Genomic DNA, 23827 nt, shown 5'->3' with positions numbered 1-23827 from the left:
AATTTCAAGACTTTTTGCATAACCACCACATATGACAAATTATTCCTTTCTTATTGTGCATTTCCAATATTTATTGTTAAATCGTTTTTCTACCTCGGTAATCATTCAATTATATACCATCTGTATAAGATTTTGTTCCAATTTGCCTTCAAACTGTAGCTTGGAGTAAATTTCATGATTTTTTTCCCCATAATTTTTCCTATGGTTCCACTGTTATTACTTCTTTAAAAGTTTTGCATTCATTTAATCAGACAATTTTTATTTTGTTCCATCTCTGTGCTATATTGATTGGGCTCCTACCTTTATAGCTAAGTGACCTGACTTTGGATTGATCTTAAAGATTGGTCAATCGCATCAACAATAGCAGAATTCACTAACCTTATGGGAGACTAACAGGACTGTGGCCATTTCCAGGGGGATGCTACTCCACAGGGCAGGCATTGCCACCAAAAAGGCATGGCTCCAGGAACCAACCAATAACACTATTTGATAGAAAGGATTCAAATCTTGCCATCTCTGCTACATTTGGTGGGATGTATTCTGCAACCTTCTGACAATCAAAGTCAATGAGGGAGCCAAATTCATTTAACAACTGTGTTACTAACTTAACAACTACAGTGATTCACTTAACAACAACTGTTATTAAAAAAGGTCATAAAATGGGGCAAAACTCACTTAACTATATCTCTTAGCAACAGAGATTTTGGGCTCAATCGTGGTTGTAAGTGAGACCTTAATCTTAAAAGAGTTATTAATATTGTATTATTGCTTCTTCAAGGACTAGTAGGGTAGTCCTCGACTTACAACAGTTCATTTAGTGACCGTTCAAAGTTACAATTGCACTGAAAAAAGTGACTTACGACTGTTTTTCACACAACCGTGGCAGCATTTCCATGGTCACATAATCAAAATTCAGACATTTAACAACTGAGTCATATTTATGAGAGTTGCATAATGGAGCAAAATTCACTTAACAACTGTTTCACTTAGCAGCATAAATTTTGGGCTCGATTGTATCATAAGTCGAGGTAATCATATGAGTTTTAAATGAAGCAGGAAAGTAACTTTTTTTCTCCATTGATGGCCTCATGATTTTTTTCATGGAGAATCTGTTAAAGATATCTATACGTTGAAACTAGTGATTGAACTAGTAAATGACTATAAACAAAGACATACACACACATACATATGGTGGTGAGACATATAAGCAAAACTTGAAATAGAATCAGGTTTTGGAAATATTTACTTGGCATAAGCTTTCTCAAGCAGAGGTGGCCAGAATTCATTTGTGCTCCTGGGATGAACTGATAAGTAATTTCCATCCATGAAAGGCAGACGGTCATCTATCACCACATCAACCCAGCTTCCAAAATACCAGAACTACAGAACAAGAAAAAGAAGGATAATTTTAATAGTTTTTCATTATAGCACATCATGAAATGAATTTTTTAAATAATTATTACTAGAATTTTTTCCTATTCTTTGGAAATCAAGGGGGTGCTCATGGAAGTGTCCTTTCATTATAAATTCACAAGAACCTTTTGAATTAGACTTGATTGAAAGAAAATGCATGTTTTGAAATTAATAGGAGGTTTCATAATTGAGTGGAGGCTATTTCTCTCTTTCTTTTTTTAAGTGTATAGGCAAAAATGAAAGAAAGACCATAAAAAGACAGAGAGAAAAAGAAGTACCCTCCTCCAAATTTATACATGTCTCTTAACAAAACAAAGTTAATTTTACATCTATATCCATATCTAGTTATACAATTGAATTAATCATATTTAAGTCTGTCTAATTTAGAAACAAATGGGGAATTAAATGTATAAACTACGTATATACTTTTCTTACTTTCTACTTGGTAAAATAGATTTGGAGAGAAATTGCTGAAACATAGGGAATTAAATTCTTCAGACCATTACATAACTTTTTGAGAATAATTACCATTTAAATAATTACCATTCAAACAGTATCAGTGTTATGATACTGTACAAGAACACTGTATGCATTGCAATTGTCTTCCTGTTAATTTCCAAATTACTGGAAAATAATAATGATCATCTACAACCAATGAATTTTCCAAAACAAAATTAATGTTTTCAGTTAATCAAGGCTTTCATTTGGATTTCCCCATCTTACATCTTAACCAGTAGTCTTGCTTTAGTGAATGTCCAGAGCAATTTCGCACAGGCAGGTGGCCTTGGTCAAATTCATAGATTAACAAGATATTATAATAAGAGCTTTTCAGTATTAGGCTACAAATCAGTATCCTGATTTTAACAACAAACATCCAGGTGTTTTAAGGGCACTAAAATGACAACATGAAATCCTTCTATGTTGATTCTGTTTTTACATGTTCCAGCAGGAAATATTTAAACATATATTGCATCTGAATCTATAATCACAATCACAACTAAATCTGTTTAATGCCATTTTAAAGTTTGTAAACTTAACTCTACATTTATGAAGGTCAATTATATAAGGTAATTAATGAACTGAGGTGTTTCAATCTATCCTGAATCAAATAGAATTGGTTTCACTGGATGATCCAGGCTCTAGAACCAGAGAACAGGCGAAGTAGGGTCTTCCTCTTATTTTTTTCACAACAAAGAAAAAGGAAAAAAAATTCCAACTTTGTAGTTACTTTGTCTTTTCTCTAAATCATCGTTAACAACAACAAAAGAACTTTTCTTCTTTGCACAGAGAATAAATTTTGTATTTTTCTGCTCCATCTATATAATTTTTAAATAACCATATTGAAAGAATTATACCATAATTATATAAGATTATACCATAATCTCATAAATTAGGCATTATTAATACAAAACAGGGAAGATTGAATATTGGAGGATAGTTATCTGAAACTCCTGCATCTAAAGATAGTCCTGTCAGAAGGGTGTACACTCCTTCTCAAACAACTTCCTTTCAGAAAGCAGTAAATCACTTATTTAAATATAAAAAATTGACGGATATTGCTTGGTAGAATGATGCATATGTGTATTTATTGTAGAATTATTGTGTGATTCATTGATTAAAACAGTCTAAGAGATAAACTGCTTTTCAAACAGCCTAGCTGACAAAGATAGTATGTGAAATTAATTGCTTTTTAAAACAACAACAACAACCCTTCATTCTCCTCAAGCATTATATTTTCAATAACTATTGATTAAGCATAAGCTGCTTGGTTCGTTTTGCCAAATCATACAATGGACTGTGTCTACAATGAAATACAATAGTTAAAAGATTATTTTACCTACAGTATGAAAGAAAAGGATTCTGCTGGCCACTTAAGCAGCTGGAGAGTACAGGTGTTCATCTATGAAGTACATATCAATTGTTTCAAGAAAGGAGTAAAGAAAGATTTCACTACGGACAAACCAAAGAATCCATTTCTGCCATCATTAGCCAGCTAATGGAGTATGCCATGACTTTGCTAGCTCTATGAGACAAATCTCCTCAAAGACATAAGCTGAAGTATCAGGGATCAATTTTAGCACTGAATGGTTGCTTAGATGGGGGACTTTGAAAGATTCAGGGAGAACAGAATGAAGCCCTTGAAAGGTCAAATCTTTGGAAGGTCACAAAGAAACATCAAGGGGATGACTTTGCCATACTGTCATTTAATAAGTAATAAATACGCCTGAAAGTTTTATGTGAATATGGAATTAAAAGCACTAGGCGTGAAAGCAAACAATGTTTAGTGTATGGTTCAACATTGAATAAGGTTTAAGTCAAGGAAGTAGGATGTATTTATGAATCAATTGTCATGTGAAACACTTGAAACACTTCAAAGAACTTTCAGGCATGGTTTAACCTAAAAGGCCTTTTTATTAGTGTAGAGGGGGGTCAGTACGGCATGGTGGATGCCAAGATCTGAATTTCCCTTCCTTTGAACATAACATTCCAGGCATTTCCCCTCCCCTATTCTGGGGTCATGATTCACATCTTCCAATTAACCTGGAGGGCAAAGATTCACTTCTGTTCCTCCCCCCCCCCCTTTCCTTATAATTCTCCTCCCCTTTCTCTGTCATCTGAATTAACTCTAAAAATACCAGACAGTTCTGCATATTTTGTCAAAGCAAGAATATTCAATATTAGCAGCGTTGACATCAATGTTATGGAGAAGGCTTGTGATGATACTAGAGGAGTTTAAGTTGGGGATATGACTGCATGTGTATTTTTGTGTGCAGATGATGCTGTGTTGTTGATTGAGAATACACATTGTTTGTAACAAACTTTAGCTTGCAAAATAGTCTGAAAAATGGTTAATTGAAAAACAAAGTAGTTGCCTTTAATAGAGGAAATGGAGCAAACTGCTGCAAGTTATACTTAAATGGTAAAAACTAGCAACAGTAGATTTTATATACCGTAATAAAAGTACTTTTTAAGAATACAAATGCTGGTAGAAAAGTAATATAGTTATGTGCTGAGATAGCAAGGAACACTTTTTGTTGCTGCTGTTAAAAGAAGATAAAACAATTGTGCATAGTAGTGCACTTCTGCCTAATTTGTTTTATGAGAGTGCAAGGGGAAAAACATAATTTGTTTTGAATTATGAAGTTGAATGCAGTGGGAATGGAGTACTTAAGAAGTGTGTGATAAAAAGAGAAGAGATAGGTTCAAGAGTGGATGGATGCTGAATGAATGTGGACGCTATATGCAAATGAATTATCACTATGTAAGAAATGTGTTAAGATGCCTTGGAGAGGCATATAGAGAGAATGAATGAGGAGTGAATTGTAAAACAAATATTTGAAGAGTGAATGAGTTGGGAGAAGATGAAGACCTAGAACATTATGGGCTGATGAGATCCTGAAAAAGAGAATTGTGAGAAGCTTAGGAAATAAAAGGCAAAATATAAATGATGTATGGAGACAGTGGAAACAAAGATGGTTTAAAAGGATAAAAAAATATCAAGGGTATAATAAACAGGGCTGGCACAAAGCAGTTTTAGCTGCTGAATTTTTCTTCTTTTATCTTATCTCATGTGTTTTAATTCCTTTGTTTTAGTGTTTCTTATATTGTCTGTGCACTCAGCAGAACATTACTTATCCTGAAAGAAAACAGTGTCATGGCTATGCAGGTAACAAAGGTAGATTGGTAAGTAGATCTCTTTATTTTATTTTATTTTTTAAAAAGAATATTCTTCACAAAGTTGGACAGAAACTAATTAGCAAGTTAGCAACTTTGAAGAGATAATATAAAAATATTACAGACTGGACCTTTTGATTTAGAGAAACAAGGTTGGGGATTGCTTTTCTTTGCTTCAGTTTGATCTTGCAGGAAGAACTATAGATCCAGGTGTATTGAGCTGCTGATAAGGGGGCAGTGAAAAATGGTTTCAGATAGCATTTATAGATTCTGCTTCTTATTAATAGGTTGCTTCCAAAGAAGTGCCAGTCATGAAGCAATTCCTAGCAGAGAATTTTATATCTATATTGGAATCAGCATTAAAAAGCAAGCCATATATAATATTCAGAACTAAATATAATACGTGGAATTGATTATTGTGGATAATCTGACATGACTTATTCTGTTGTTCACTGAATTTATTTGTACACTACAAGGGCTACAAATGGTAGTAGTGAATGCTTTAGCTATTCTGAAAAAAACCCCTCATTTGATATAAGTATGCAATTTACATTTATCTCAGAGGTACCGCTGTATGCCTCTTTTTACATACGTTAATAAATATATTTATAATTGTGCTTATTTTGTTATTATGTTTGCATTTAAAGATCTTTTGAACTTTAATAATGCTAACAAGAAATACCTATTGTCATCCAAGCTCTAGGTTTTAAAATAGTTGAAAAAGACACTGCAACATTTTGCATCACATACCTGAAAATGAAAGATTCCTGCATAAGTGTGATTAAATCCTTGGTCTATAGGAATCACATTTTTCAGGAACCGCTGTTGTTGGGTCAAAGCACCCAGAGCTGCTAAAACCCAACAGTCACCTTTTTAAAAAAATGGCAAATTAGAATGACAAATTAGAAAAGTTCACGTAACTTCATATCTAGAATTCACAAGAGCTTGGCTATTAACCCAACTGATGGGCCCTGGCCATTGATTTTTCCAATATGTCTGAACATGCTTGGAAATCAGCATGAGATTCATTCATTGTCTCCTGGCATGTGTTCTCCAGTATGGTGAGGTTCTTTTTTATAGTTCATAAAGAATTACATGATATTTGCCCAATTCTAAAGATTAGGTATTATTTACTGAATGGGATTTTCCCAAAAGGTTAACCTCTGGCTTGGAGTCTAAAGTATTGGTATGGTGAAACCATGACCCCAACCCCAGCTGTTATGGAGGTCCTTGAATAATATTTCTTGAAATAATTCATTTTACTCTTAGTGAAACAGTTCTCAGTTACTCTGCAATTATTTTGTAAATGGATGCATGTTACGTTTTTTATTGTTATCCCTTTATTCTTGATTGAACAACTATAAATTGTTGTAGGATATTTCACTGGTTACCATTTAGTGTAAATGTAGTGTCTTGTATGATGAATGTCATATCTGAGTCAATCTTCTTCCCAATTATTTTTTACAAATATTTTATCACATGACCCAGTTGTGTTTCATTTATTTTTTCCCAGATATGTATTTTTAGTGGACAGGGAAAGTATAATTTTCAAAGTTACAAATTGGAGTTTACACAAATATACCCTTACGCTTTTGAAAATAATTCCGAAAATGAATGAAACCACCTCTGTTATTCCTGACTTATGCTTAAAGATTTAGATTCTAGTGATGTTGGAATTTTTTAAAAAACAAAGAAAACAAGTTTTCTGGTATCATTTCATATTCTGCTTATTTTCTAGTCTAGCCCTTTAAAAAGAACCTGAGCTTATCCATCAGTCTAAGTCAGGGGTGTCAAATTGGCAGCCTACAAGCCAGATGTGTCAAATGCAGGCCACACCCACCCCAGCTCCAAAAAGGTAAAAAACATCACAATATGTCATGATATGTCACTGACGCGATCAGGTTTGACACCTGTGGTCTGTGTAAACCAGAAGAACAAGTATAACTTGGGTGCAAAAATTTTATATAAATGCTAGCTGCCCTGCTGATATTTCTGCCTAGAACACTTAGGGAAATTCTCAAAATGTTTGAGGGTAGCTGTCAGTATCTGGAGTTCAATTAGTTTCCTAATGTTCTAGAACAGTGGTTCTCAACCTTCCTAATGCCGCGACCCCCAACCATGTGGTTGTAAGTCGAGGACTACCTGTATTTCCCTGCGGGCGGGGGCAGGAGGAGGGGCGGGGTTTGCTCACTCTCATTCTCTCTCTCACTTTTTATTTTTCTCTCTCTGGTGCGCACGCTCCACTTCCTCTCCTGCGGCTGGAGCACATGCCGGGCAGGCCGAGGGCACACGCCAATAGAATAGACTTATTGAATAAAATATTGAATAGAATATTGGCTTTCAAATGCCAATAGAATAGACTCTCTTGAACAGAGTCTATTCTATTGGCTTTCAAAAGCCAATAGAATAAGAGGGAGTAGCACAGCTCATGAAAAAGAGGGAAAAAACAAACAAACAAAAAATGCCGGACTGCATTTCACAAGGATTTTATGAGGAAGAACTCCAGGACTTTGGCGACCCCCATGAAATGATCATTTGACCCCAAATGGGGTCGTGACCCACAGGTTGAGAACCGCTGTTCTAGAAGTAGAGTTGTGGGGTGGGGAACGAGGGAGACACTTGAATTCTGATTTCATTTTCTTCCAAGATCCAAGCTGTGGTTAATTCCTTCCACTTTTTTTGTTTGTTTGCCACACATACTTTTTCTTTTCCACTTCAGTTGCTAATATGCCTTGCATATCCAGGTCATCTTTCATGAAGACAATTTTCTTGTTTTCCTTGCTATTGTTTGCTGTTCATTTACTCTGTCCTTGGTACACTGGAAGAAGAGTGTCGTTTATCACTCTGAGTACATGATCTCTTCATTTTTTCAAAGGCATTATTGCTTTAGCATGCCATTTGCCCCTTGAAATGCTTTTAGTTTGAAACAGGCACGTTGTATATTTAGCTTTGTCAAATAAATTTAGATAGATAATACACCATATACACATTATATATTATTACATATGACCAGGGCTTTTTTTGTCATAGAACATCCAGAACGGAGTTCCGGCACTTTTTTTGGGATGGAACCTTGTAGGGTAGGTTGTATGACATGAGTGAGTTCCAGCACCTTTTTTTAACAAAAAAAGCACTCCATATGATATAATAAGTTTAAGATATCAGTTACTTTTCTAACTCAAGATTACTGAGAGTTACAGTGCCTCCTTCCTTGATTGGAGAGAAAGGCTCGTGTCTTAGGAGACCAGACACCTCAAGAACAACTGAATGGCCTGGATAACCTTATCATGTATACTCTCCAATGAACTATAAATAATGCATACTAAATCATATTTTGAGGGGGTCTTCATACTCTGAATTTAGGGAATCCTTAGGAAATTGTTACCTCACCTTCCTTACCAAAGAACCTTACCAGCTTTAAGGTTTCTCAACCTTAGCAACTTTAAGATATGAAGACTTCAATTCCCAGAATCCTCCAGCCCGCCAGCTTTCTTGGACTGAAAATTGAGGTAAAGGGGGAGGAGATGCACTTTTAGACCTGAAAGATTCTGTTACCATAATCTTGCAATAAAGATAGTCTTAACAGTCCTGACTGATGCTTCTTGTCTGGACCACCTCTGAGGGCTAACTTCTGGCAGCTAAGGTCCACATATTTTACAGTTCTCAAGATTGAGAAACCTTGTCATTGATCTATGTCGTTGCGGGTTGCATTATTGCATACATTATGTATAGTATATGCAGAGTTTTTTTTCTAAAAAAAAAAAAAAAGGTGCCAGAACTCACACACGTCATACAACCCGCCTTGCCTACCCTATAAGGTTCTATCCAAAAAAGGTGCCGGAACTCTGTTCTGGGTGTTCTATGAGAAAAAAAGCCCTGAGTATATATGTGTAACTATACTGCATATGTATAAACATACAGTGACTTTACATCAGGTCTCTTTGCCACCTCCCTCCTATCAAAGCATTGGGTCCAGTGAATAAAACAATAATTTGGATCCTCTCCAGTTATTTAAGATAAGTTCTTTGGGTGTCTTTTCCACCTCCTTTCCCATTTCTGCACAGATTCACCACTGGTTTCCATGTGTTCTCTCTATCCCTCAGCTTCATCACTATACTGTGGTAACTTTATTCCCTTATTCCAACTCGCTGCCATCACCTCTCCACAAGCCTCTTCTTACCACTTTTTCTTTCACCCATATCCTATTCATTTTTTATTTCACTTGTTATTTGCCTTGCTTCTTTGCACTGTCTCTCTTTATCAGCCAAACCATCTTTCTTCTCTTTAAACCTCTCCTAATCAAACCTTAATTTTCTTTTTTTCCAAAACACATCCGTCACACATCATCGGTTTCCTATTTGGAACTCTACTTTCTCTGCTACCAGTTAATACTCCATCAGCTTTTCTTTTCACTTATCAAACTCTAGCACCTGTTTTCTGCTGTTTTGTATTTATTACAAAGCTGATGGAGGAAATTCAGAGCATAAAATTAAACGTATGCTTAGATCTCCCTCTGAAAACTGTAGGCTTCAGACAACTTAACTTTGATGAGATTGCTTCCTAGAGCAAACTGTGTTCTCTTCCACTTAACACCATGCCAGGCAACAGTCAATACAATCCTGTTCAAAAGACAGGATATGTATCAAAACACAAGTAAAGTAGTCTAGAAGAGGACCATAAAATAATTCAAAGTGGGGAAAGTGGAGATTTCCCCCCCTCCTTATCTCAAAATGGTAGAAGGTTTTGAACCTGAAGAGTAAAAAATTGGGGGTAGGGGAAAGAGCAATTTCTACAATGCAAAGTGAAATTATAGAATATGCTGTGATAATATATGGTGTATGACTCTCAATGTGGATTATACAAATTAATAGGGAAGATTATCAGTGCCCTCTGTTCATAATGGTTACAGCCTATGTCCATTATCAATATATTATACCTCTTAATACAAATTGTGGGAAGCCACAAATTGCCTGTTGTAAGCAATCAGATCAATATGTGAAAGGTTCAAGTAGGCTACTTTATTATATTCTACCTATAGTACAAGAATCTCCACTTGGGAACAAACAGATAAAGTTCCATGGAACTGGAGGGGGGGGGAGGGATCAGTCCTAGGTCTCTCGCAGCTACGCAATAACTCAAGTCTAACTCCCTGTTTGATTCCTTCTCCTTGCCTGGCTGGTAATTTCCCAACACAAATTCTTCTATAGTGCTATTGTTTTATGTTCTATTTCTCCTAGGAATAGCTTTGACCATTATGAGAACATTTTATGCATGCAGAAGATCCACTGAAAACCCTTAATGAGGAAAGACTAGAACCAAGCAAACAAGGATATTTCCAAAACCATACTTTTACTACTGAAATATTCAATACCTTACCTATTTTTTGTCCTTGAAGAATATCAAATCGGTTTATTCCATCCACAAATAAACATGGATTTCTGACCCAGGCCTTTGATGGAAGGTGAAAAACAATATTCATTCATTCTTGATTAAACAATTATTTAATTAATTATTATTATCAGTAGCAGTAATTTAAATAATTATTTATCCTAGCTACTACCAGCACTTCTATATAAATCAAAAAAGAAAGGAAGTCCTTTGGGTCCTGGTTAAGAGACTCAGGGAAGTACAAGACATATATTTAATTGGAAGTAATTTTCATACTATACCTACATGTTGGTCTTGAAAACCCTAAAACCTAAGATCTAGAATTGTACATGCATACTCTCATCATCTGTGCCGACTGCTTTGAAACTAGACATGCATTTGGAAACTATAGCTATCAGTGAGATATATATACACTAAAGAAATTCTTTAGAACAGGTGTGTTTCTTGCTACAAAAACTTCCAACTTCTTCTACCAATATGTAATCCAGTTTAATGAATTATGCTAGAAGAGAGATTTAGAATGTACTTCATTCCATTTGAAGATATTGCATTACATCAAAAATGGAGCACTCAGTGTGCTTTAACATCTTTGTTTACTGGCTTGAAAGAAACTGTTGGAGTTATCCAGCTGAGCCATGTTACCTACGGCAAGAAATTATTTATCTAGACATCCATTGTTAGTCTCACTCCTTTTTATTTCTTCAAAAAAATAAAATAAAATCAGATATCTGCAAAAACCTCAATGATTACTGTTCTGTTCTGAGCATTGGTAAGGCATTGAGACAAGGCAGGAGTAACAACATTTGCTTCTTTATTCAATCTTCGACAGAACAACACAAAATGGTGCAGATCCCTTTTATACCCCCTTACAGGGAGCAGCATCAACCAATCAATGCAATGGACCTTTCCCGCCTTGCGCATGCGCAATAGGCTGGAGACAGCCTGTCTGGCCCGGGCAGCCACATGGACTGCCCGGGTCTCTCTGCAGCTTCCTGCACCTGCTGTGTCAATCACAGCCCGGGACATAACACCCCTCCCCTCTTAGCTCAAAAAACATAGCCCTTACTATTTTGCAATACTACAAATCTAACACCTTTTCGATTCTTTTGAGCATTTTCTGATTTCTAAGGAACACTTAAACCTGCCCACCTACTAACAGGAACTTCACATAGTCCTGCAAATACTTTGGTGGGACTCTGGCCTGCTCTGATCTTCTTGGAGCGGTTGTAAGTGCCCAGACTACAAGCTCGCCTGCCAGGCTAGGCAGACCAGGACTTTGATGCCCACTAGGTACAGGCGAACCCACATCATGCTGAATGGTCGGGTCCTGTAAACCCAGATCAGAGTTCCTTGGTGGGGTGGAATTCCCCCAGGCCCACGACAGACCCCTCTTGGGAGCACTGTCTCATAGGCACAAGGCCAGCAGATGGAGTGGCCTGAACAGCTGGTTTCGTGCAATGTCCCATGGACCAGTGCCAGAGTCAGGAGCTGCCTCATTGGCAAAACCCCTATGCGCAGAGTGCAACCCCCTGCTTCTGCAGGAAGACTGAGATCCACGATCGTGGTCGTGGTCCTCCTCCCCCCCCCAAGAGCAGAATCAGGAGCAGAAGGGTGACTGGGTAGCCTCCAGCACAGCTGGTCAATGTGCCGACGCAACACATGACCATCTTCCAGAGCCACTTCATATGACAATGGCCCAGTGACTTTACAGACCACTGCTGTCACTCAGAGATGTCCAGGTCCATAGTTCCTTGCCCAAACTGGATCACCCACCTGTAGTCTCCTAGGTGCCTGCGGCTGTGACACCTGTGAAGCCACCCGGTCTGGGTGCAATCTGTCCACTTTGGTAATGAGATGGCGTCCCCAGCAGAGTTCAACTGGGCTTTTCCCAGTAGCTGTGCAAGGTATGGTATGTTGGCAAAGAAGAAAGTCAGCTAACCTGTGATGCCAGCTCCCATGAATGAGCCTCTTCAAGGCATCTTTGGTTGTGTGCACCATGTGCTCAGCTTGGTCATTGGAAGCTGGATGAAAGGGTGCCGAAGTAGCATGGTGAATCATGTTAGCCTGTAGGAAAGCCTGAAACTCAGAAGAAGTGAATTAAGGTCTGTTGTCGGAGACAAGAATATCTGGGAGCCCATGGGAGGCGAAGATCCGCCTCAACACCTGGATGGTCCTGGCAGTCGTCGTAGTGGACACTGGAACGACCTCTAGCCATTTAGAGTGACTGTCCACAACAATGAGGAAGAATTGCCCCTGAAAGGGCCAGCATAGTCAATAAAGAGAAGGACGAGGGGGGACATGATAGCAGTGTTCCAATATCTCAGGGGCTACCACAAAGAAGAGAGAGTCAAGCTATTTTCCAAAGCGCCTGAAGGCAGGACAAGAAGCAACGGATGGAAACTAATCAAAGAGAGAAGCAACCTAGAACTAAGGAGAAACTATCTGTGCGTAATTACGCTCAGCAGATGCCAGAGTCCTAGAATAGTAGGCTACAGGGACTTGTGTCCCATCAGCCTTGAGGTGACTTAAGACAGCCCTGATCCTATAAGGGGATGCATCGCAGGCTATACACACTGGCAACTGCTCATTGAAATGAGCAAGAACAGCGTTTGAAGACAACAATGCCTTGACCTCTGCAAAACTCCTTTCATGGACTTGTGCCCACTTCTATGGAGCCTGTTTGTCCAAGAGCCGGTGTAACGGCTCTGCCACTGCAGCCTTGTGAGGTAGGAAGGAATGATAGAAATTTAGAAGCCCAAGGAAGGCTTGATGCTCGCTCTTTGACTTGGGGCTTGGGGCCTGCTGAATCGCTTTGAGCTTAGGTTCAGCAGGATGGATGCCTTCTGCGTCTATACGAAACCCCAGGAATTCAGTGGAATTTTGCATTTGTCTTGCATTTGTCTTGTTTAAGCTTTAGCCCTGCTTCGCGGAAATGCAGCAAAATGGACCAAAGCCTCTCAGCCATGTTTTCGTGTGATTCCCCTGCGATAAGGACATCATCAAAATATGGGCAAGCTCCCAGAATGTTATGGAGTGTTTGCTCCATAACGTTTTGGAAAATGCCAGGGGCTATGTTAATCCCGAACTGCAGTCTTCTGACTTTGAAAGCTCCCTGGTGCATAACGATCGTCTGGGCCTCAGCCATTGCCTCATTAACCGGTAGCTGTTGATAGGCCTGAGCCAAATCAAGTTTGGCGAAAACTCGGCCTCCCTTAAGCGAGGCCAAAATGTGGCTCACCACAGGCACCAGATAAGAGTGCTGCTGTAATGCTTTGTTTAGCGTGCATTTATAGTCAGCACAAATGCGGGCTTCCCCATTGGCCTTCAGTGGCGTAACTATGGGTGTTTCTCATGGACTGCTATCTACAGGATCCAAGATACCTTGCTGAAGCAGTTTGTCCAACTTGGCATTAATCTTTTGCTTCAGCACAAAAAGCACCCAATGAGGCTTAATCCTAATCAGAGCAATGGATGGGTCCAACTGCAAGGCAATTGGAGGCCCCTTGTATGACCCTAGTTCTGAGCTAAACACATCAGCAAACTCCTTGCAAACTTCTGCACAGCCTGCCATTTGCAAGCTGTGTAGCCCAGTCACTTGAATCCCAAGTGCCTCGAACCAATCGAGTGACATTGACAGACTTTATCTACCAAGGCAAATAGGTGGGCATGGAATGCTACAAGTACATCAGATGGTTGAAAAAATGGCTTTGGAAGAATATCTGAAGAACAATGATGAAGATGCACTGAAATTAGTATATCAGGAAGGCTTACTGACTACTGGAGAGACCAAACTGGCCTACAAGAAAGACCAAATGAAGAACAGAATAGAGGCATGGGAAGACAAAGCACTACATGGCCAATACATTAAAAAAATAGCTGGGAAAGCAGATAATAACAAGACCTGGCAATGGCTAAGAGCAGGAAAATTGAAGAAAGAGACCGAGGGACTAATTCTGGCTGCACAAGACCAAGCCTTAAGGACAAATGCATACAAAGTCAAAATTGAGAAGACAGCAACAGACAGTAAGTGCCGCCTATGCAAAGAAGCTGAAGAAACAGTGGACCACTTGGTAAGCTGTTGCAAGAAGATTGCACAGACTGATTACAAGCAGCGGCATGACAAAGTAGCAACAATGGTGCATTGGAAGATCTGCAAAAAATATCATTTGCCTGTAAGCAAAAACTGGTGGGATCATAAAATAGAGAAAGTCATAGAAAATGATAAAATTAAACTGCTCTGGGACTTCAGAATTCAAACAGACAAGCACCTGCAACATAACACCCCAGACTTAACAATTGTCGATAAGAAAGACAAAAAAGTCTGGATAGTGGACGTGGCAGTGCCTGGAGACAGCAGAATAGAAGAGAAAGAACTGGAGAAGATAACAAAATACAAAGACCTACAAATAGAAATAGAAAGACTGTGGCAAAAGCAAGCAAGGGTAGTACCAATAGTCATAGGCTCCTTGGGTGCAATCCCAAAACAACTGGAGCACCACTTGAACACCATTGGCATTGACAAATTCGCTATTAGTCAATTGCAAAAGGCGGCCTTATTAGGAACTGCTTCCATCCTGCGACGATACCTGTAATACCATCAAACATCCACATCTGCCTATCCCAGGTCCTGGGTAAGGACTGATAGGTAGACAAAATGCCAAATCCAGTCTGAACATCTGGCTGACTGTGCGATGATCAGTAATAATAATAATAATAATAATAATAATAATAATAATAATAATAATAATAATAATAATAATAATAATAATCCCCCAGTGAGGCACTACCTTGACGTGGTTGTGGGGCTTGTGTACTCTGAGGAAGATGAGAGCTATGCCAGAGGTTCAACCATACTGGACAGGTCTCATCAGAGGAGTCAGACAAAGAGTGTCTCTCCCATAAAAAATATGGTGAGACGTAAATTTCAGAATGCCATACCGGCTCGGACGTCGCCCGGGTTAACAAGGTCCGCACTAGATATTGGAGTTCCTGGATATCTGGTGAAAAATGGGTTACAGGACTCAGGACTGTTGGCTGAGCAACCAGGGCCAGCAGCTGCAGAACTACTGGAAGAAAAGGTGTTTACCCGTCGCAGATACACAGTGATGGAAAACAAAGAAATAATGATCTGTTACTACAGATCAAGTCCAACAAGAAGAGGATATCTAAAACGAATGCACCAGTTCTGGAAAGAACAACATCCAGAATCAGAAATAACAGAACAGAGACTAGCAGATCAACGCCGATTTATAACACGAAATAAAGTATTCACAGAAACAGAATTGGACGAACTGCAAAGGTTTACCCAGGGCAAAGAAATCAAAGCCTTACCAGAAGTAATTCAGAATGTAGAGGCAAACCAGGGGGAGTTGGCAGTGAAGGAATCCAGCAGAGATATACAACTGTTCTCATTTGGAAACCAGGCACCTCTACCTCAGGAAGAACAAAACCCTCTAACTAAAGAAATAAAAGAATTGAAACAAAGAATAACTGAGCATCTAGAACAGCACAAAAACAATAGAATAAGGCTACCTGCATTGAAGCTTGTTCCAAAGAAACAGCTAGCACAAGCATTAAAAGATGCAAATATTGCAATATCAAGTATAAGCACCAATTCATTGCAAGAAACAAACCAACTAATGTACAGCACAGCTGCAGTTATAACAGAATACCTGGGATGCAAAATCAACAAAGAAGAAAAACAAACAAACAGTGCACCAGAAAAATGGAAGGTTAGACTAGAAAATAAGATCAGCAAGTTAAGATCACATGCAAGCAAGCTAGAACAGATGAAAGAAAAGAAGCTGAAGAACAAGAAGACCAAAGAATACCTAATCAAGAAATACCACTTAGAAACAAGGAAGATCAAGGAAGCACTGGAAATAATAAAGCAACAAATAACAGCTATAGCCAGGAAAATCAGTAGATATGAAGCTCGAATTGCAAACTATAGGCAGAACCTCCAATTTCAATCCAATCAGAAACGTTTCTACCAATCCATCAATGGAGAAACTGCAAAGAATCAGTCAGTACCTGACAAGGAAGAAACAGTGCAGTTCTGGAAGCAGATATGGGATAACCCAAAGAAATACAACAAGGATGCGGCTTGGTTAAAAGAGGTGGATGCAAATAAAACAGAAGTTGAAATGAAAGAACTAGTAATAACAACAAAAATGGTAGAAAAAAGAGCAAAGAAAATCAAAAATTGGTCAGCACCAGGTGAAGATGAACTGCATGGGTTTTGGTTGAAACATCTAACTGTTATACACCCACTCATTGCCAAACAGTTCAACAATATACTACAAGGAGGAGAAATTGAAAAGTGGCTAACAACTGGGAAAACCTACCTAATAATGAAAAATCCAGCAAAAGGGGCAACACCAGGTAACTACAGGCCAATTACCTGCTTACCAACAACTTTCAAATTACTAACTGGTGTAGTAGCTGATGCAGTGCAACAGCATCTAGTTGAAAACAATCTCTTTCCACCTGAGCAGAAAGGAAACCGCCCCAATAGCAGAGGAACAAAAGATCAACTCCTAATAGACAAAATGATCTTGGAAAACTGCAAGAGAAGGAAGACCAACCTGAATGTGGCATGGATTGACTACAAAAAGGCATTTGACTCTCTGCCACATGATTGGATAATCAAGTGCCTAGAAATAACAGGAGTCAGTAGAAACATCAGAAAATTTGTGCAAAGATCGATGGCACAATGGAAGACACAGTTGCAGATCAATGGTGAGAAGCTGGGAGAGGTTAATATCAAGAGAGGAATATTTCAAGGAGATTCATTATCACCATTACTATTTGTTATTGCACTGTTTCCTCTGTCAACAATACTGAATAACTCAGGACATGGCTATCAAACATCAAAAACATCTGCCAGACTATCCCACCTCCTTTATATGGATGATCTGAAGCTGTATGGAAAAACATCATCTGAAATAGAATCGCTGCTCAACACTGTCCGTATATATAGCCAAGATATTGTAATGGAGTTTGGCTTGGACAAATGTGCCACACTTACTATCAAACAAGGAAAAATAGTGAAAACTGAAGGAATCAAGATGCCCCACGAAAATAACATTAAGAGTCTGGATGAGGAAGAATACTACAAATACTTGGGTATCCTTCAAGCTGACAACATCAAGCACACTGAAGTCAAGAAAAAGATTAGAGGTGAATACATCAAGAGAGTGAAGAAGATCTTAAAATCCAAACTCAATGGAGGAAATACCATAAAGGCAATCAACACCTGGGCAATCCCAGTCATTAGGTACACAGCTGGAATAGTGGACTGGACTCAAGCAGAACTAAAAGCAATGGATAGGCAGACCAGAAAAATAATGACAATGAATCATGCCCTTCATCCACGCAGTGACATTGATAGACTTTATCTACCAAGGCAAATAGGTGGGCGTGGAATGCTACAAGTACATCAGATGGTTGAAGAAGAAAAAATGGCTTTGGAAGAATATCTGAAGAACAATGATGAAGATGCACTGAAATTAGTATATCAGGAAGGCTTACTAACTACTGGAGAGACCAAACTGGCCTACAAGAAAGACCAAATGAAGAACAGAATAGAGGCATGGGAAGACAAAGCACTACATGGCCAATACATAAAAAAATAGCTGGGAAAGCAGATAATAATAAAACCTGGCAATGGCTAAGAGCAGGAAAATTGAAGAAAGAGACCGAGGGACTAATTCTGGCTGCACAAGACCAAGCCTTAAGGACAAATGCATACAAAGTCAAAATTGAGAAGACAGCAACAGACAGTAAGTGCCGCCTATGCAAAGAAGCTGAAGAAACAGTGGACCACTTGGTAAGCTGTTGCAAGAAGATTGCACAAACTGATTACAAGCAGCGGCATGACAAAGTAGCAACAATGGTGCATTGGAAGATCTGCAAAAAATATCATTTGCCTGTAAGCAAAAACTGGTGGGATCATAAAATAGAGAAAGTCATAGAAAATGATAAAATTAAACTGCTCTGGGACTTCAGAATTCAAACAGACAAGCACCTGCAACATAACACCCCAGACTTAACAATTGTCGATAAGAAAGACAAAAAAGTCTGGATAGTGGACGTGGCAGTGCCTGGAGATAGCAGAATAGAAGAGAAAGAACTGGAGAAGATAACAAAATACAAAGACCTACAAATAGAAATAGAAAGACTGTGGCAAAAGCAAGCAAGGGTAGTACCAATAGTCATAGGCTCCTTGGGTGCAATCCCAAAACAACTGGAGCACCACTTGAACACCATTGGCATTGACAAATTCGCTATTAGTCAATTGCAAAAGGCGGCCTTATTAGGAACTGCTTCCATCCTGCGACGATATCTGTAATACCATCAAACATCCACATCTGCCTATCCCAGGTCCTGGGTAAGGACTCGATAGGTAGACAAAATGCCAAATCCAGTCTGAACATCTGGCTGACTGTGCGATGATCGATAATAATAATAATAATAAAGTTGGAAGGGACCTCGGAGGTCATCTAGTCCAACCCCCTGCTCAGGCAGGAAACCCTATACCATTTCAGACAAATGGCTGTCCAGTTTCTTCTTAAAAACTTTCAGTATTGGCGCATTCACCACTTCTGGAGGCAAGTTGTTCCACTGGTTAATTGTTCTAACTGTCAGGAAGTTTCTCCTTAGTTCTAGGTTGCTTCTCACTTGGTTAGTTTCCACCCGTTGCTCCTTGTCCTGCCTTCAGGCGCTTTGGAAAATAGCTTGACTTCCTCTTCTTTGTGGCAGCCCCTGAGATATTGGAACACTGCTATCATGTCCCCCCTCGTCCTTCTCTTTGTTAAACTAGACATACCCAATTCCAGCAACCGTTCCTCATATGTTTTAGCCTCCAGTCCCCTAATCAACTTTGTTGCTCTTCTCTGTATTCTTTCAGAGTCTCAGCATCTTTTTTACATCGTGGTGACCAAAACTGGATGCAGTATTCCAAGTGTGGCCTTACCAAGGAATTGTAAAGTGGTATTAATACTTCATGTGATCTTGATTCTATCCCTCTGTTAATGCAGCCTAGCACTGTGTTGGCTTTTTTGGCAGCTGCAGCTGGCTCATATTTAAATGATTGTCCACTAGGACTCCGAGATCCCTCTCACAGTTACTACTATTGAGCAAGGTACCCCCTATACTATACCCGTGCATTTGTTTTTTCTTGCCTAAATGTAGAACCTTACTTTTTTCACCATTGAATTTCATTTTGTTAGATAGCGCCCAGTGTTCAAGTCTGTTCAGATCCTCCTGTCTTCTGGAGTGTTGGCTATTCCTTCCAGCTTGGTGTCGTCTGCAAATTTGATGAGTACCCCATCTATCCCCTCATCCAGATCGTTGATGAAGATGTTAAAGAACACTGGGCCCAGAACAGAGCCCGGGACACCCCACTACACACTTCCTTCCATGTAGATGCAATTCCATTGAGGACCACACGCTGAGTACAGCCGATGAGCCAGCTACGGATCCATCTGGTGGTGATATTGTCTACCCTCATTTTTCTATCTTCTCAAGTAGTAGGTTGTGGTCTACTTTGTCAAATGCCTTACTGAAGTCCAAGTAAATTATATCCACAGAATTCCTCTGATCCACTAATTTTGTCACTTGGTCAAAGAATGCAATAAGATTTGTCTGGCATGATCTATTTTTGACAAACCCGTTGGCTTTTAGTAATGACTTTGTTTGCCTGTAGGTGTTCACTGATTCGTTGTTTGATTATCTTTTCCAGAATCTTCCCAGGTATTGATATCAGGCTGATAGGTCTGTAATTTCCTGGGTTCTTTTTTTCCCCTTTTTTGAAGATGGGAACTACATCAGCTCTTGCCTGAGGTGAGATCCTGTTTGGCCATTTGTAAAGTATTTGAGCCTGTGAATCACAAGAGAATAATAGTATAGGCGCCAGTGTGCAAATTAATTTCATGCCCCTTTTTTTGAATGTTTGGGGGAAGGTAACATGTGGTTGGGTTCAAGCAATGGCAAATTCATTCTTTAATGGGGTTCCATCTGTTCTGAAAAAAAATGGTGGTGTGACTTCTTATCAAGAAACATGACTGTATCCAATAGTGTTAGATAATTTACAGCTGCCAACCTTCCATTTGGGATACGTTTGTGGAGCTGATAGTGGTGCCTGATGGGAGTAGCTTATCTGGATCTTTTCAGTCAGGTTTCAACCCTGAATATAGTACTGAGGTTGCCATTGATTATGCTAGTGGATGTCTGGCTTGTGATATGATTCTCTTAATCCTTCTTGATCCCTTAGTAACTATCAATGCCATCTATCATTGTAACTTTCTGTACTGTGTTTGAATGCTGAGTATGGTTCTCCTCCTTTCTCTATGGTTAGTTTCAGTTAGCATTAATAAAGAGAAGAAATTAGGATCTTGCTTTATGGGATTCTTCAATGGTCAACACTTTTATTTCTTCTGTTTAGCCTCTAAATGAGGCAATTGAATAAGAGAATCTGACAGCATGGAATCAGGTATCATCAATATGCACAATATACATAATTGCATATTCTCAACCCCAAGCCAACTAAGTGATACTACTAAGCTTCTGTCTCATTGACTGGAGTTTGTATGGTGAGGAATAGGCTTAGATTCAACCCTAGCAAGACTGAGTAACTATCAATTCAATAATCCTCTGTTTCAGGTGATTTTTTTGGCTTTAATTTTTGATATGGGAACACATGGAAAATACTCATAGTAACTATGTTTAATTGATGAAATAGAAATATAAATACACATTTTTAAAAACATTTTCCCCTTGCTCCATCCAATGTTTGTCCTGTCCTACTTTTTTCTGGAGTGCAATCCAGAAAACATTAGTTCTCAGCACATAAAGCTATTTACCTGCAAGCATTAATTCATCATTTCCATCACCATCAATCAATAGAATTAGGAAGCTGGACTCCTAATTGTTCAATTATATTTCTGTTTTGTTGTATGTAATAAAATTTTATGTGTTTTTATGAGTACTACTGGGCTTTTTTGGCTACATATTCAATATCCCAAAGTAAAATTGTATTCCCTCAGCTGAAGAAGAAGTGGAGTAATATTTCCTGACTGTGACTCCTTCATTAAAGTCATGTCACTACTTATTTATCTGAATAAATTCAGTGCAGATTTTGAATTGTAATTGATGGCTGAGAAGAAGAAGAAACAACAGCCTGTGATGGTAGTATTTGCACCAATTCAGTTTCTCCAGCAGAAAACCTTTTCAAAAAGGGCATGACTCATTACCCTGGGATCAGTTTTATTTTCTTAGGGCAGAATTCAGTCTTCTTTAGAAAACTTGTCAGAAAAATTCCTTGTGATTTTATTCACCTTTTCTATGGTGGGTAGTGCATTAAGCTTTATTTTCCTATATTGTGCTACTGTAATGGGCTGTAAAAGGAAGAGAGAGAGGGAGAGAGATTTAGACCTTTGAGAAATCTGAAGTAAGTTGCCATAAGTAAGTACTTATGAAGATATTTTGTATAAGGTATTATGAAAGAGACATAAAAGGCATATTCCTTCTTCCCTTTCTCTGACAATCCATCATCCATAAGCTATTGCAAAAGAAGAAAAATCCCACCCACTTTATTATTCATTCATTTATTCATTTTTTCTATTTTTATTGCCATTCCTTTCAAGAATGCATCTCAGGGCAGCTTACAACATGTTTAAACTTTTTTAAAAATCCAATATTAATAGTCACTTTTTAAAAACAACAATGGTCATGAAAGATCAATCCAAATCAAACAGTTAACAGAAACCTATCAAAGGGGCATCTAAACTTCTAATCCTCAGACTGTGAAGCACAGTCATGACAGTTCAGAACAGACAAATGAAACATATGAATAGTTGAGGTTCAAACAGGGAAGCTAATTGATAGAAGATTTTGATAGCAGATTCAGTACACCATAGGGGGGTTAGCATGATTAAGGGGGAGGGCCACTTAAAATATTTCTAAAAATAGATGAAATAAAACCATTAACACCATTTAGCTTAATTCAGCTAGAAGACTATTATATTTTAATACACATTTATAGTAATCTCTATCCAGCATTTTATGTAATTTCCAGGTTTAAAATAAATTAAGAGTTAATTTGGCTGGCATAAAATCCAACTAGTTTACTGCTAATGTCAGCCAATCAAGCTGCCACAGTTGGCAAAAAGATTAGCAATCCCTGTCTCTCTTTCACTCCTATGTTTCCAAATTCTTCAAATGGCCACAGGCCCAGAAGAAACTAACATGAAAGGAAAGAGTTCTTAAGCATCCACTGATACTAAAAAGGAAGCAGTCTAATTCTCTCTAGCCTTTGGCCACTCTCCTTGGGGATTCTAGGAATTATAATCCAACACCCCTGGAGGGCACTAAGACTGGTCTTAAACCAGTAGCAATCACTGCATGGATTCGAATTTACTTAGCTATGCCATGAGGATGTTTAAAAGGTGAAATGAATTGTGCGTGCATGTCAAAGTTGTCTTAGTAAGGTGGAACAGTTGGGTGATTTTGTAAGGAAGCTGAGCAAGGTTGGGCCAGGTAAATTCTTGAATGGTAAATGATCAGAGAATATCAGAACTATAGGCTAGATGGGAAAATTGAAAAACCATCCTGGAAGAAGCCCTGGTAAACCACTTCCATACTGTGGCTAAGAAAGCTGTACAGTTATCAGGAAATCAGTTTGATTCAAGGGCATCTTCATTTATTCTCATCAGTAAATTAGCTATCTGGCAGGGTTAATTCCTATCCATTATTATTAAAGTACAATATAACAAGCCACCAGAGTTTTGCCTATTGGGTGGAAGTGTAAACTATCAAATTTCTACATCAAGGTATTCTAGATTTTTAAAAGATAGTATTCTTAATTTTAAGAATAACATACAGGATTGTGTGGTTTTGATTATGGACAAATCAATGACACAATACATGTCTGCTATAGTGGAGAATTTACGTAGCTCAAGGCTAAGTTGTTCAGTTCTTGCTGTTCTTTGACTTTGTGTCTCTTCCAAGAGACATTTCATTAGCAGGCTAGGTAACATCATCAGTGCATGGGGGAATGGAGTTTGCTAGCTGTTTATATGTAGTAGCTTGTATTACCAGCCATAACCAGGGTATTGTTTCTTCCTTGATTGCTTTTGGGGTGGGATATTGTTTATTTTTTAAAATTTTTCTTTCTCTGGTGCAATGAGGAAGGATCTGTTTAAATCTATTTGCTTTTTTTTTCACCTTAGATTATTTCCTTTCTTGAATAGTTTATACCCGATTGTTATCTCCTTGTGACTGTTAATGCTTGATTCATGGCCATACTTCTAGGAGTTTTTAGTGGTTTCGTTTTCTAATTGAAAATAAC

At 38.5% G+C, this 23827-nt stretch overlaps 1 protein-coding gene across 2 annotated transcripts in view; it reads right to left on the bottom strand.

Moving 5' to 3' along the window:
- Nucleotides 1-23827, bottom strand: part of CAPN13 (calpain 13) — a 103682-nt gene that overhangs the window by 53686 nt on the left and 26169 nt on the right. The window contains exons 1-4 of one of the 2 annotated variants that reach the window (XM_039346513.1): nucleotides 12250-12736; nucleotides 10465-10537; nucleotides 5839-5957; nucleotides 1247-1380 (exon numbers count right to left, since the gene is read on the bottom strand). In XM_039346513.1, the coding sequence (XP_039202447.1) occupies nucleotides 1247-1380; nucleotides 5839-5957; nucleotides 10465-10537; nucleotides 12250-12534 (611 nt within the window). In that variant the 5' untranslated portion in view covers nucleotides 12535-12736. Of the gene's footprint in view, nucleotides 1-1246; nucleotides 1381-5838; nucleotides 5958-10464; nucleotides 10538-12249; nucleotides 12737-23827 lie in introns of those variants that run through there. The other variant, XM_039346515.1, reaches the window with a different exon arrangement.

This window comes from Crotalus tigris, unplaced genomic scaffold (genome assembly GCF_016545835.1).
Source record: "Crotalus tigris isolate CLP2741 ecotype Arizona unplaced genomic scaffold, ASM1654583v1 scf7180000018001.1161693, whole genome shotgun sequence".
Classification (NCBI taxonomy): domain Eukaryota; kingdom Metazoa; phylum Chordata; class Lepidosauria; order Squamata; family Viperidae; genus Crotalus; species Crotalus tigris.
This window is presented reverse-complemented; position numbering and strand designations above follow the sequence as displayed.